Source organism: Salvelinus namaycush, chromosome 10 (assembly GCF_016432855.1).
Source record: "Salvelinus namaycush isolate Seneca chromosome 10, SaNama_1.0, whole genome shotgun sequence".
Taxonomy (NCBI): domain Eukaryota; kingdom Metazoa; phylum Chordata; class Actinopteri; order Salmoniformes; family Salmonidae; genus Salvelinus; species Salvelinus namaycush.
Window position 1 is genome coordinate 38,038,257 of NC_052316.1, and position 16,241 is coordinate 38,054,497.

Genomic DNA, 16,241 nt, shown 5'->3' on the forward strand with positions numbered 1-16,241 from the left:
CTCAGACATAATTCAAACAGTTTTAGAAACTTCAGAGTTTTCTATCCAATACTAATAATATGCATATATTAGCAACTATGACTGAGGAGCAGGCCGGTTACTCTGGGCACCTACTCAATACTGCCCCTGCAGCCATGAAGTTAAAATGGGAAAAAATAAACAAATAGCTTCTTAGCAAAGAGACATTTATCAAGCAAGAATTTTGCTAGACTTTCTGGAAGTGGTCTGCGTGGTGCAGGGAAAATTGAAAACTAGCTGTTAGTGGCAGAGGTTTGGAACTCTTTATTGGTCTATTAACTAAACTCCATCCCACCAAAACAGGTAGAAATTTCAGACGATCTTTTCGAACAGCTCTTACACTAAAAGGGCATTTAATTAGATTTTTTTTTTTACTAGGTGAGATTAAAATTGATTTAATTTTCATTTTTGTCAATGACCTACACAAAATATATAAAGCAGACCGAAAGAGGTTTTCCTCTCTGATTTTTCCTGTGCTTAGCTCTATTACGTTTATTTTATCCTAAAAAAACTCTCCTAGTCTTTGCCAATAACAAGCATACCCATAACATGATGCAGCCACCACCATGCTTGAAAATATGATGAGTGGTACTCAGTGATGTCTTGTGTTCAGGACATACAGTGCATTTGTAAAGTATTCAGACCCCTTGAGTTTTTCCACATTTTGTTACGTTAGAGCCTTATTCTAAAATGGATTAAAAAAAATACTCATGAATCTACAGTTGAAGTCGGAAGTTTACATACACTTAGGTTGGAGTCATTGAAACTCGTTTTTCAACCACTCCACAAATTCCTTGTTAACAAACTATAGTTTTGGCAAGTTGGTTAGGACATCTACTTTGTGCATGACACAAGTCATTTTTCCAACAATTGTTTACAGACAGATTATTTCACTTATAATATCACAATTCCAGTGGGTCAGAAGTTTACATGCGCTAAGTTGACTGCCTTTAAACAGCTCGGAAAATTCCAGGTAAGTATGTCATGGCTTTAGAAGCTTCTGATAGGCTAATTGACATCATTTGAGTCGGAGGTGTACCTGTGGATGTATTTCAAGGCCTACCTTCAAACTCAGTGCCTCTTTGCTTGACATCATGGGAAAATCAAAAGAAATCAGCCAAATCCTCAGAAAAAAGATTGTAGACCTCCACTAGTCTGGTTCATCCTTGGGAGCAATTTTCAAACGCCTGAAGGTACCACGTTCATCTGTACAAACAATAGTACGCAAGTATAAACACCATAGGACCACGCAGCCGTCATACCGCTCAGGAAGGAGACACATTCTGTCTCCTTGACATGAACGTACTTTGATGCGAGAATTGCAAATCAATCCCAAAACAACAGCAAAGGACCATGTGAAGATTGCTGGGGGAAACGGGTACAAAGTATCTATATCCACAGTAAAACGAGTTCTATATCGACATAACCTGAAAAGCTGCTCAGCAAGGAAGAAGCCACTGTTCCAAAACCGCCATAAAAAAGCCAGACTACGGTTTGCAACTGCACATGGGGACAAAGATTGTACTTTTTGGAGAAATGTCCTCTGGTCTGATGAATGGAACTGTTTGGCCATAATGACCATCGTTATGTTTGGAGGAAAAATGGGGAGGCTTGCTAGCTGAAGAGCACCATCCCAACTGTAAAGCACGGGGGTGGCAGCGTCATGTTGTGGGGGTGCTTTGCTGAAGGAGGGACTGGTGCACTTCACAAAATAGATGGCATCATGAGCGAGGAAAATTATGTGGATATATTGAAGCAACATCTCAAGACATCAGTCAGGAAGTTAAAGCTTGGTCGCAAATGGGTCTTCCAAAAGAACAATGACCCCAAGCATACTTCCAAAGTTGTGGCAAAATGGCTTAAGGACAACAAAGTCAAGGTATTGGAGTGGCCATCACAAAGCCCTGACCTCAATCCCATAGCAAATCTGTGGGCAGAACTGAAAAAGCATGTGCGAGCAAGGAGGCCTAGAAACCTGACTCGATTACACCGGCCCTGTCAGGAAGAATGGGCCAAAATTTCACCCAACTTATTGTGGAAGGCTACCCGAAGCGTTTGACCCAAGTTAAACAATTTAAAGGCAACACTACCAAATACAAATGGAGTGTATGTAAACTTCTGACCCACTGGGAATGCGATGAAAGAAATAAAAGCTTAAATAAATCATTCTCTCATTTTTATTCTGACATTTCACATTCTTAAAATAAAGTGGTGATCTTAACTGACCTAAGACGGGGAATTTTTACTAGGATTAAATGTCAGGAATTGTGGAACTGAGTTTAAATGTATTTAGCTAAGGTGTATGTTAACTTCCGATTTCAACTGTACACACAATACCCCATAATGAGAAAGTGAAAAGAGGTTTTTAGACATTTTTGCAAATGTATTAAAAATAGAAAATAGAATTACCTAATTTGCGTAAGTATTCAGACCCTTTGCTACTAGACTCGACATTGAGTTCTGGTGCATCCTGTTTCCATTGATCATCCTTGAGGTGTCTACAATTTGATTGGAGTCCACCTGTGGTCAATTCAATTGATTGGACATGATTTGAAATGCCACACCCCTGTCTATGTAAGGCCCACAGTTGACAGCGCATATCAGAGCAAAAACCAAGCCATGAGGTCGAAGGAATTGTCCATAGAGCTCCGAGATAGGATTGTGTCGAGGCACAGATCTGGGGAAGGGTACCAAAACATGTCTGCTACATTGAAGGTCCCCAAGAACACAGTGGCCTCCATTATTAAGTGGAAGAAGTTTGGAACCACCAAGACTCTTCCTAGAGCTGGCTGCCCGGCCAAACTGAGCAATCGGGGGAGAAGGGCATTGGTCAGGGAGGTGACCAAGAACCCGATGGTCACTTTGACAGAGCTCCAGAATTCCTCTGTGGAGATGGTAGAACCCTCTGACAACCATCTCTGCAGCCCTCCACCAATCAGGCCTTTATGTAGAGTGGCCAGACTGAAGCCACTCTTCAGGGCACATGACAACCTTGGAGTTTGCCAAAAATCTCCTAAAGACTGACCATGAGAAACAAGATTCTCTGTTCTGATAAAATTCCGGCCAAAGAGTTAAATTTTATTTGACCTTTTTTTAACTAGGCAAGTCAGTTAAGAACAAATTATTATTTTCAATGACGGCCTCAGAACGACAGATTTGTACCTTGTCAGCTGGGGGATTTGAACTTGCAACCTTTCGGTTACTAGTCCAACGCTCTATCCACTATGCTACCCTGCCGCCCCAATGCCAAGCGTCATGTTTGGTGGAAACCTGGCACCATTTCTATGGTGGTGGCAGTGTGATGCTGTGGGGATGTTTTTCAGCGGCAAAGACTGGGAGACTAGTCAGGAAAGATGAACAGAGCAAAGTACAGAGAGATCCTTGATGAAAATCTGCTCCAGAGCACTCAGGACCTCAAAGTGGCATCTGGAGAAGTCTCTGAATGTTCTTGAGTGGCCCAGCCAGAACCCGATCGAACATCTCTGGAGAGACCTGAAAATAGCTGTGCAGTGACGCTCCCCATCCAACCTGACAGAGCTTAAGTGGATCTGCAGAGAAGAATGGGAGAAACTCCCCAAATACAGGTGTGCCAAGCTTGTAGTGTCATACCCAAGAAGACTCGAGGCTGTAATCGCTGCCAAAGGCGCTTCAACAAAGTACTGAGTAAAGGGTCTGAATTCTTATGTAAATGTAACATTTAAGTTTTTAATTTAACAGATTTGCTAACGTTTCTAAAAACCTATTTTTACTTTGTCATTATGGGGTATTGTGTTTAGATTGAGACGGGGAAAAACTTAAATCCATTTTAGAAAAGGCTGTAACGTAACAATATGTGGAAAAATTCAAGGGGTCTGAATACTTCCTGAATGCACTGTATATCAAACACAAAAGTCATGTTTTTGACTGCACTGGGCCTTGAATAGTTTAATGTTTCATTGGCTTACATTTTTAAGTCATGTAAAAAATAAATCTATATACTTGATTTCAGCCCAAAAGGACTGCTTTAAACTGTTAATGTGTCATTCTTAGCCTGTCATTGTAATTGTATATATTTTTTTTCTCTCTTGTGCTCTCAGAGCTGACTCTGTGTATGAGGATATGAAGCAGAGGTATGGTTCTCAGGGTTGTTACCTTCTGAAGATCAACTCTCGTACAGCAGCAGCAGGAACAGATGAACAGATACCGGACCCATGGAGCCAGTACCTTAACAAGAGCAGTCTGCAAAGCCAGGTACGGTAGAGCCCAGACGAAGTTTTCCAAGTATCTAATTCAGTGGTCACCAACCGGTCGACCGCATTCAACTGGTCGATCTCCAAGGCATTTCTAGTCGATCGCCAAACATTTCTGTAAAACCAGAGGCGGCGCTCCTAGTGGCCGGAGACTTTAATGCAGGGAAACTTAAATCAGGTCTACCAAATTTCCATCAACATGTTAAATGTGCAACCAGACGGAAAAAAATTCTAGATCACCTGTACTCCACACACAGAGACGTGTACAAAGCTCGCCCTCCATTTGGTAAATCTGACCACAACTCTATCCTCCTGATTCCTGCTTACAAGCAAAAATTAAAGCTGAAATCACCAGTGACTCGGTCTATAAAAATGTGGTCAAGATGAAGCAGATGCTAAACTACAGGACTGTTTTGCTATCACAGACTGGAACATGTTCCGGGATTCTTCCGATGGCATTGGAGTACACCAAATCAGTCACTGGCTTTATCAATAAGTGCATCGAGGACGTCGTCCCCACAGTGACTGTACGTACATACCCCAACCAGAAGCCATGGATTACAGACAACATTCACACTGAGCTAAAGGGTAGAGCTGCCGCTTTTAAGGTGCGGGACTCTAACCCGGAAGCTTACAAGAAATCCTGCTACGCCCTGCGACGAACCATCAAACAGGCAAAGCATCAATACAGGACTAAGAATTAATCATACTACACCGGCTCCGACGCGCGTCTTATGTGGCAGGGCTTGCAAACTATTACAGACTACAAAGGGAAGCACAGCCGCGAGCTGCCCAGTGACACGAGCTAAATCACTTCTATGCTCGCTTCTAGGCAAGAAACACTGAGGCATGCATGAGAGCATCAGTTGTTCCAGGCGACTGTGTGATCACGCTCTCCATAGCCGACGTGAGTAAGGCCTTTAAACAGGTTAACATACACACGGCTGCGGGGCCAGACGGATTACCAGGACGTGTGCTCCGGGCATGTGCTGACCAACTGGCAGGTGTCTTCACTGACATTTTCAACATGTCCCTGATTGAGTCTGTAATACCAACATGTTTCAAGCAGACCATCATAGTCCCTGTGCCCAAGAATACAAAGGCAACCTGCCTAAATGACTACAGACACGTAGCACTCACGTCTGTAGCCATGAAGTGCTTTGAAAGGTTGGTAATGGATCACATCAACACCATAATCCCAGAAACCCTAGACCCACTCCAATTTGCATACCGCCCAAACAGATCCACAGATGATGCAATCTCTATTGCACTCCACACTGCCCTTTCCCACCTGGACAAAAGGAACACTTATGTGAGAATGCTATTCATTGACTACAGCTCAGCGTTCAACACCATAGTACCCTCAACTCATCACTAAGCTAAGGATCCTGGGACTAAACACCTCCCTCTGCAACTGGATCCTGGACTTCCTGATGGGCCGCCCCCAGGTGGTGAGGGTAGGTAGCAACACATCTGCCACGCTGATCCTCAACACTGGAGCTCCCCAGGGGTGTGTGCTCAGTCCTCTCCTGTACTCCCTGTTCACCCACGACTGCACGACTCCAACACCATCATTAAGTTTGCAGACGACACAAGTGGTAGGCCTGATCACCGACAATGACGAGACAGCCTATAGGGAGGAAGTTAGAACTGGCCGGGTGGTGCCAGAATAACAACCTATCCCTCAACGTAACCAAGACTAAGGAGATTATTGTGGACTACAGGAAAAGGAGGACCGAGCACGCCCCCATTCTCATCGACGGGGCTGTAGTGGAGCAGGTTGAGAGCTTCAAGTTCCTTGGTGTCCACATCAACAACAAACTAGAATGGTCCAAACACACCAAGACAGCCGTGAAGAGGGCACGACAAAGCCTATTCCCCCTCAGAAAACTAAAAAGATTTGGCATGGGTCCTGAGATCCTCAAAAGGTTCTACAGCTGCAACATCGAGAGCATCCTGATTGGTTACATCACTGCCTGGTACGGCAACTGCTCGGCCTCTGACCGCAAGGCACTACAGAGGGTAGTGCGTACGGCCCAGTACATCACTGGGGCTAAGCTGCCTGCCATCCAGGACCTCTACACCAGGCGGTGTCAGAGGAAGGCCCTAAAGATTGTCAAAGACCTCAGCCACCCCAGTCATAGACTGTTCTCGCTACTACCGCATGGCAAGCGGTACCGGAGTGCCAAGTCTAGGACAAAAAGGCTTCTCAACAGTTTTTACCCCCAAGCCATAAGACTCCTGAACAGGTAATCAAATGGCTACCCGGACTATTTGTATTGTGTGTGCCCCCCCCCCCAACCCCTCTTTTTACGCTGCTGCTACTCTCTGTTTATCATATATGCATAGTCACTTTAACTATAAATTCATGTACATACTACCTCAATTGGGCCGACCAACCAGTGCTCCCGCACATTGGCTCACCAGGCTATCTGCGTTGTGTCCCACCCGCCAACCCCTCTTTTACGCTACTGCTACTCTGTTCATCATATATGCATAGTCACTTTAACCATATCTACATGTACATACTACCTCAATCAGCCTGACTAACCGGTGTCTGTATGTAGCCTCGCTACTGTATATAGCCTGTTTTTTTACTGTTTTATTTCTTTACCTACCTATTGTTCACCTAATACCTTTTTTGAACTATTGGTTAGAGCCTGTAAGTAAGCATTTCCTTGTATTCAGCGCACGTGACAAACTTGGATTTGATTTGAAAAACCCAACGATAAAGCCTTGTGTTCCTATTTTTTTTATTTATTAGTCTCTGGTTGTTGGTGGTAGGTGCAGCCAATTCCGCTGCCCTGCGCGCAGGGTAGTCAAACTGTACCGGGTAGGCGAACTGTACCAGTCTGAAGGAACAAACTCTGCCTTTTCGGTGGACTTGGAGAGGAAATCAAGTGCACTATGCCTCCCCTGGCCAATCAGATTGCTCAGATGACCCGAGTCTGCAGTAACGTAGCAGGCATAAAAGAAAGCTACGGCAAAATTGATACCGTGAGATTTCAAAACGTTTAAAACCATGACTAGAGACAGACTGTTAACGAATACAGCAGAGCTGCTGTTTTTGAGTGAGTTCATGTTTAAGTTCTTACTCAGCACTGTCAACACTTTGTATTCAACACTTTTATAACCTATAAAATGCATGTTCTTCCTATTTCCACTCAGCGCTACAACAAGCAGTGCAGCAGTAATGAATGAGTAGGAAAGTGTATCTATAAGCTTGCGTTGTTATTATTAGCGGCTTGGGTCTTTTTTAATATCAAGGAATATTTCACTTTCTCTGTTCATAGGAGTAATAACATTAATTTGTGCATGAGGCAGAAGTAATGCGGTGCGACTTGTTTCGCCATCAGCTGGAAGACGGTGTACCTTTTTGGTCAGTGGAGGAAAGAGAGAGCGGAGGGATGTTGAGAGACGCTCCCTCAGTCTGCTGTCTCTCCCTCCGCTGAGACTGACCATCAGATGCAGGCACCATCAGCCCAGTAAAATAAAAAATAGAATTATTTAAATGCATCCTTACTCATCTGTGCCTCACAAGTAATACAACAATGGATTTATTACCGGTGTGATCATATAGCCTACCTCAAATTTTGAAATATATATTTTTTTTAAAGTCCCAAACAACAATGCATTGGCAGGTAAATTCAAGCAAAGCCAGTATGCGGTGATAATGTATTGGGCCTATAGCTTAGTGCACAAACCTCATTGCTACAGTACTGTTTTTAATTGGTTAATGTTGCATAGGCTTACATTTTAAGTCATGGTAATAAAAAAAATCAGAGCGGTAGATCTCGGCATGCATTTTGACTCAGAAAATTCTCTTGACTTAGCAAAGGTTGGTGACCACTGATCTAATTGTCAGTTCCTAATGTACTGTAGCAGATAACTGACCATACCATTGTCGGGTTCATTAGGACACTTCGCAAAGGAAAGGAGTGTGACTTATTAGACAAGTTCAGTTAGTACCTTCCCGTTTTACTCAGTTTCTGAGCACTTCTTGAGCCGACCAATAAATTGGTTGACTGATTTATCGGCTGATATCAGCCATTCACAGAAATATTTGTGTCGGTCTATATTACGCCGATATTATATACATATAGAATGAACAAATACGTTTGCTCATTTGTGGTTATTTTTTGAATTTATTCCTATTCCATTTTCAGTTGAAATATATAGCCTATATATTTTCTATTGAATAACTAATTTACTTCATGGTTTCAGTAAGGAAACAGTTTTGTAATGAACACCTAATGTATGCTTGTCATAACAAGCTCTCATTGTGAGGTTGCCATGAATTGTTTCTTAACATGACCTTGTTGTAAAGCACTGTAGTGAATCTACTCAATACAAATGCTGATTCTAACATCTAGGGGTGATATTATGAACGGCATCTTATTGGGTTTCACTGCATTCTTATTGAAGAGTTTAGTTTTTTAGGTTTACTTTGTGACAAAGTTTAATTCATTCAGCCCTCGTGTATTAGGGTACTTGTGGTGCTTCAGTACAAACACTTACGCATTTTTATCCAGTGCCATAGATATACAAATCTTTAAGTTTTACCAAAGAATGTAAACTGAACAACTGTTTCGTATTTATAGAGGATATACAGTGCATTCGGAAAGTTTATACCCCTTCACTTTTTCCAAAACAAAATGTACGTTACAGCCTTATTCTTAAATTGATTAAATAAGTTCAGCAAAAAAGAAATGTCTGTTTTTTCAGGACCCTGTCTTTCAAAGATAATTTATAAAAATCCAAATAACTTCACAGATCTTCATTGTAAAGGGTTTAAACACTGTTTCCCATGCTTGTTCAATGAACCATAAACAATTAATGAACATGCACCTGTGGAACGGTCGATAAGACCCTAACAGCTTAGACGGAAGGCAATTAAGGTCACAGTTATGAAAAGTTAGGACACTAAAGAGGCCTTTCTACTGACTCTGAAAAACACCAAAAGAAAGATGCCCAGGATCCCTGCTCATCTGCGTGAATGTGCCTTAGGCATGCTGCAAGGAGGCATTAGGACTGCAGATGTGTCCAGGGCAATAAATTGCAAAATCCGTACTGTGAAACGCCTAAGATAGCACTACAGGACGGACAGCTGATCGTCCTCGCAGTGGCAGACCACGTGTAACAACATCTGCACAGGATGTCACCGGCAACAACGTTGCCTATGGACACAAACCCAAAGTCGCTGGACCAGACAAGACTGGCCAAAAGTGCTCTTCACTGACGAGTCGCAGTTTTGTCTCACCAGGGGTGATGGTTGGATTCGTGTTTATCAGCGAAGGAAGGAGCATTACACAGAGGCCTGTACTCTGGAGCGGGATCGATTTGGAGGTGGAAAGTCCGTCATCGTCTGGGGCGGTGTGTCACAGCATCATCAGACTGAGCTTGTTGTCATTGCAGGCAATCTCAACGCTGTGAGTTACAGGGAAGAAATCCTCCTCCCTCATGTGGTGCCCTTCCTGCAGGCTCATCCTGACATGACCCTCCAGCATGACAATGCCATCAGCCATACTGCTCGTTCTGTTCGTGATTTCCTGCAAGACAGCAATGTCAGTGTTCTGCCATGGCCAGCAAAGAGCCCGGATCTCAATCCCTTTGAGCACGTCTGGGACCTGTTGGATCGTAGGGTGAGGGCTAGGGCCATTCCCCCCAGAAATGTCCGGGAACTTGCAGGTGCCTTGGTGGAAGAGTGGGGTAACATCTCACAGCAAGAACTAGCAAATCTGGTGCAGTCAATGAGGAGGAGATGCACTGCAGTACTTAGTATCAGGTGTGGCCACCAGCTGCATTGACTTACTTTTGATTTTGATTTTGATTTTGACCCCCCCCCCCCCCCCCCCCCCCCCAGGGACACATTATTCCATTTCTGTTAATCACATGTCTGTGGAACTTGTTCAGTTTGTCTGTTGTTGAATCTTATGTTCATACAAATATTTACACATGTTAAGTTTGATAAATAAACGAAGTTGACAGTTTTTTTTATTTTTTACTGAGTTTAGTTTTTTTCCCCTCATCAATCTACACAGAATACCCTGTAATGACAAAGCAAATGTATAAAAAATCTACACTGAGATATTACATTTATATAAGTATTCAGACCCTTTACTCAGTACTTTGTTGAAGCACCTTTGGCAGCTATTCCAGCCTCGAGTCTCCTTGGGTGTGACGCAACAAGCTTGGCACACCTGTATTTGGGGAGTTTCTCCCATTTTTCTCTGCAGATCCTCTCAAGCTCTGTCAGGTTGGATGGGGATCGTCGCTGCACAGCTATTTTCAGGTCTCTCCAAAGATGTTGGATCGTGTTCAAGTCTGGGCTCTGGCTGGGCCACTCAAGGACATTCAGAGACTTCTCCAGAAGCCATTCCTGCATTGTATTTGGGTCATTATCCTGCTGGAAGGTGAACCTTTGCCCCAGTCTGAGGTCCTGAGCCCTCCGGAGCAGGTTTTCATCAAGGATCTCTCTGCACTTTGCTCTGTTCATCTTTCCCTCAATCCTAACTAGCCTCCTAGTCCCTACTGCTAAATAAAATCCCCACAGCATGATGCTGCCACCACCATTCTTCACAGTACGGATGGTGCCATGTGTCCTCCAGACGTGACTCTTGGCATTCAGGCCAAAGAGTTCAATCTTGGTTTCATCAGACCAGAGAATCTTGTTCCTCATGGTCTGAGAGTCCTATAGGTGCCTTTTGGCAAACTCCAAGTGGGCTGTCATGTGCGTTTTTACTGAGGAGTGGCTTCCATCTGGCCACTCTACCATAAAGGCCTGATTTGGTGGAGTGCTACAGAGATGTTTGTCCTTCTGGAAGGTTCTCCCATCTCCACAGAGGATTTCTAGAGCTCTGTCAGAGTGACCATTGGGTACTTGGTCACCTCCCTGACCAAGGCCCTTCTCCCCCGATTGCTCAGTTTGGCCAGGTGGCCAACTCTAGGAAGAATCTTGGTGGTTCCAAACTTCTTCCATTTAAGAATGATGGATGCCATTGTGTTATTGGGGACCTTCAATGCTACAGACATGCTTTGGTACCCTTCCCCAGATCTGTGCCTCGACACAATCCTATCTCGGAGCTCTACTGACAATTCCTTTGACCTCATGGCTTGGTTTTTGCTCTGACATGCACTGTCAACTGTTGGACCTTACATAGACAGGTGTGTGCCTTTACAAAATAATTTCCAATCTATTTAATTTATCACAGGTGGATTCCAAGTCGTAGAGACATCTCAAGGGTAAAGGATGGATCGACGCAATGGATCGAGTCTCATAGCAAAGGTCTTAATACTTATGTAAATAAGGTATTTCTGTTTTATTTTTAATACATTTGCAAACATTAAAAAAAAATGTTTTCGTTTTGTTATTGTGTGTAGATTGATTGGGAGACTTTTTTTTAAGTAAGGCTATAATGTAACAATGCGGAAAAAGTCAAGGGGTCTGAATTCTTTCCCGAATGCACTGTAGTTTGTATTTGTGGTTTACTAGATAACCACAAAAAAAAAATCTTAAATAATGTTCATTTTAATATTTAGTTGAATTATAATTTAGAGTATCATTTGGACCACAATTTGTGATAAAAGGGCCTGTTTTTCATTACACCTAAAAAAATAATAAAAAAATAAATACAGTACCAGTCAAAAGTATGGACTCCTACTCACTCCTACTCGCAGGGTTTTTCTTTCTTTTTTCTACATTGTAGAATAATATTGAAGACATCAAAACTATGAAATAACACACATGGAATCATGTAGTAAGCAAAAAAGTGTTAAACAAAGTAGCCACCCTTTGCCTTGATGACAGCTTTGCACGCTCTTGACATTCTCTACCAGCTTCACAAGGAATGCTTTTCCAACAGTCTTGAAGGAGTTCCCACATCTGCTGAGCGCTTGTTGGATGCTTTTCCTTCACTCTGCGGTCCAACTCATCCCAAACCATCGATATTGGGTTGATGTCAGGTGATTGTGGAGGCCAGGTCATCTGATGCAGCACTCCATCACTCGCCCTTACATAGCCTGGAGGTGTGTTTTATGTCATTTTCCTGTTGAGAAACAAATGATAGGATGGCGTAACGCTGGTGTGGTAGCAATGCTGGTTAAGTGTTCCTTGAATTATAAATAAATCACTGACAATATTACCAGCAATTCACCATCACACCACCACCTTGCTTCACGGTCGGAACCACACATGAGATCATCCATTCAGCTACTCTGTATCTCACAATGCACTGTGGTTGGAACTAAATATTTCTAATTTGAACTCATCGTACCAAAGGACAGATTTCCACCGGTCTAATGTCCGTTGCTTATGTTTCTTGTCCCAAACAAGTCTCTTCTTATTGGTGTGGTGTCTTTGCAGCAATTCGACCATGAAGGCCTGATTTCATGCAGTCTCCTCTGAACAGTTGATGTTGAGATGTGTCTGTTACTTGAACTCTCTGAAGCATTTATTTGGGCTGCATTTTCTTTGGCTGGTGACTCTGAACTTATCCTCTCCAGAAGTTACTCTGTGTCTTTCTTTCCTGTGGCGGTCCTCATGAGAGCTATTTTCATCATAGGCTTGATTGTTTTTGCAACTGCGCTTTAAGAAACTTTCAAAGTTCTTGAAGGTCAATCAATCCAGAAAATTTCAAGTAATGATGGACTGTTTCTCTTTGCTTATTTGAGCTATTTTTGCCGTAATATGGACTTGGTCTTTTACCAAATAGTTTTATCTTCTGTTTACCATGGAAAGAAATTCCACAAATTAACTTTTAACAAGGCACACCTGTTAATTGAATTGCATTCCAGGTGACTACCTAATGAAGTTGGTTGAGAGAATGCCAAGAGTGTACAAAGCTGTCAAGGCAAAGGGTATAAAATATTTTGATTTAACACTTTTTTGGGGGGTTACTATATGATTCCATGTGTGTCATTTCATAGTTTGGATGTCTTCACTATTATTCTACAATGTAGAAAATAGTAAAAATAAAGATTAACCCTGGAATGAGTAGGTGTCAACTTTTGACTGGTACTGTATTTTAGCAGATATATCGTTAATCGTTGACTATTGCCTCCCTAAAATCGGTATCAGTATTGGATCTAAAAATCCCATATCGGTCAGGCTCTACTATCTTCAGTTTCGTGCCTATTGATCATGACCCATATATTGTCATGTTTGCTCCTGGCTGTTCTAGGATCAGTCTGAGGAGCCAGCCCCAACCCCTGTAGTGGTGAACAACACGGCTGTAGAGAACAACGTAGGAGGAGCACCAGAGATGGACGGACATGACTCGGCAGAGAATGGTGAGCTTAGCCACTTAGAAATACTCAGGAGCTGAAGATTTCATATCATTACTCACTCTTGGGGTGGCAGTTAGCCTAGTGGTTAGAGCGTTGGACTAGTAACCGAAAGGTTGCAAGATCGAATCCCCAAGCTGACAAGGTAAAAATATGTCGTTCTGCCCCTGAACAAGGCAGTTAACCCACCGTTCCTAGGCCGTCATTGTAAATAAGAATTTGTTCTTAACTGACTTGCCTAGTTAAATAAAGGTATAATAAAAAATAAAAAATCTAACTGACATGCACATACTTGTGGTCCTGTGTGGCTCAGTTGAACAGAGCCTGGCGCTAGCAACTCCAAGGTCGTTGGCTCAGTGGGATTGCATATACATATATATATGTTGTGTATCCGTCTCATTCTCCCTTACTGAAAGATTGAAGGATCTGTAGTTGAGTTTAATTATTTAATCCAGATGGAGAAACTATATGCTCATTACTAATCCATCTGAAGCATGCGTGGGTTGACAATGTATTGTTTATTCAGATGTAGTTTCTATGAAGTCTAGACACACACCCTCATTTGAAGTCTGCCTAGGTTCTTGACAATACTTTGTTTATCCAGACGGAATCTCCCAACAGTCTGGACACACACCTTTACATTGTTGACATTGTGTGTTGTTGTTGACAATGTTTTGTTTATCAGACGGAGTCTCTGTAAACAGTCTGGACAACACCCACCCTCTCCAGCTGGAGACTGCCATTGACATGCCCGGTAGCCTGGACTCCCTCAGGGCTATCGCCGCGGAAACCAACACTACGACAGTCTACACGGGAGTGGCGGCGGGCACCAGCCATGGGGCATGTCTAACGCTGAACGACCACAACCGCCTCAGACTATTCATCCAGGAATTTACCTTCAGGGGACTACTACCTCACATAGAGAAGCACATTAGACAGCTCAATGATCAGGTAGACACACACACACACAAGATGACCATGAGACCGCTCAGCTACCACGGTTTACCACTGTGTTGTCTTGTATTGTCATATTTTTGGTAACTGTCCCCTGACTACTGCCATATCTAAGCATATGTACTTCCTGTCAGTTGGTTTATTGATTAATCGGTCAGGGTGTATTGACACAAAAATAGCAGCGAAATCCTGGAAGGACTGATTAATGATAGGACACAATCTATTATATGGCCTTAGGCATTCTAATGATCTGATCTCATTCCCTCTCTCTCCCTCCTTCCCCTCCGTCTGTAGCTGGTCTCCAGGAAAGGCTTGAGTCGCTCTCTGTTCTCAGTCACTAAGAAGTTGTTTGGAGGAGGGAAAGTTCCAGAGAAGAGTATTGCTGAACTGAAGAACACTTCCGGCCTTCTGTAAGTACATCACCCTCCTTCTCCTCTTCACTGTCCCCTTCCTCCTCTCCCTCTGAGATACCTACTCCAGCCCTCATCGTCCACATACAACACCCGTTCTGCCATTCACTTTTGGTTAAAGGTCCTCAAAGCACACACATCCCTGGGTCGCTCCTCTTTTCAGTTCGCTGCAGCTAGCGACTGGAACAAACTGCAAAAAACACTCAAACTGGACTGTTTTATCTCCATCTCTTCATTCAAAGACTCCATCATGGACACTCTTACTGACAGTTGTGGCTGCTTCGCGTGATGTATTGTTGTCTCTACCTTCCTGCCTTTGTGCTGTTGTCTGTGTCCAATAATGTTTGTACCATGTTTTGTGCTGCTACCATGTTGTCATGTGTTGCTGCCTTGCTATGTTGTCTTAGGTCTCTCTTTATATAGTGTTGTGGTGTCTCTTGTCCTGATGTGTGTTGACATATATTTATTTATTATCCCAGCTCCCAGCCTTTTGGTAGGCTGTCATTGTAAATATGAATTTGTTCTTAACTGACTTGTTAAAAAAAAAAAAAAAGTGTAATCTACATCATGGATGGGCAGGGCTACTGGTGGCCAGCAGGTCTTATTTTTTTGGAGGAACTCAATCGGTGTCTCAATTTACTGTTCAGAGGTAGAATACACAGTGTGCAATTTGGAAATTTGGTTGTGCATCAGCAGTTTCTCTTATGTCAGGGGGGCCCAAAATGCTAGTGCCGGGCCAGCGCTGTATGGATGTGGGTTTGCAGAACCGCGAGTCATAGTGGCCCTTCGTGATGAGTTCAGATTTTTTTGTTTCCCCCACAAAAATGTTTTGCCCGTCTCTGATCTACTTCACCAGTAGCAAGGAGGTTATCCAGTTAGCTGTGGTCTTGGTACTTACTATCACATTTCTCACTGACCAGTGCTTTGAAAGATGGCAAGGTTCTCTCATTAACAGATTACACCTCGGATTCCACAATCAATCAATCAAATGTATTTATAAAGCCCTTTTTACATCAGCCAATGTCATAAAGTGCTATACATAAACCCAGCCTAAAACCCCAAACAGCAAGCAATGCAAATGTAGAAGTACGGTGGCTAGGAAACCTAGAGGAACCAGGCTCTGAGGGGTAGCCAGTCCTCTTCTGGCTGTACCGGGTGGAGATTATAACAGAACATGGCCAAGATGTTCAAAGATGACCAGCAGGGTCAAATAATTATAATCACAGTGGTTGTAGAGGGTACACCTCAGGAGTAAATGTCAGTAGGCTTTTCATAGCCGAGCATTCAGAGTTAGAGACAGCAGGTGCGGTAGAGAGAGTCGAAAATAGCATGTCCGGGACAAGGTAGC

At 43.1% G+C, this 16,241-nt stretch overlaps 1 protein-coding gene across 3 annotated transcripts in view; it reads left to right on the forward strand.

Annotated features, from left to right (window-relative positions):
* trappc8 (trafficking protein particle complex 8) overlaps positions 1-16,241 on the forward strand; it is a 109,076-nt gene that overhangs the window by 18,830 nt on the left and 74,005 nt on the right. For all 3 annotated transcript variants that reach the window (XM_039002835.1, XM_039002836.1, XM_039002837.1), the window contains 4 exons: positions 4,095-4,248; positions 13,427-13,535; positions 14,215-14,480; positions 14,778-14,893. In XM_039002835.1, coding sequence (XP_038858763.1) covers positions 4,095-4,248; positions 13,427-13,535; positions 14,215-14,480; positions 14,778-14,893 — 645 coding nt within the window. The remainder of the gene's footprint in view (positions 1-4,094; positions 4,249-13,426; positions 13,536-14,214; positions 14,481-14,777; positions 14,894-16,241) is intronic.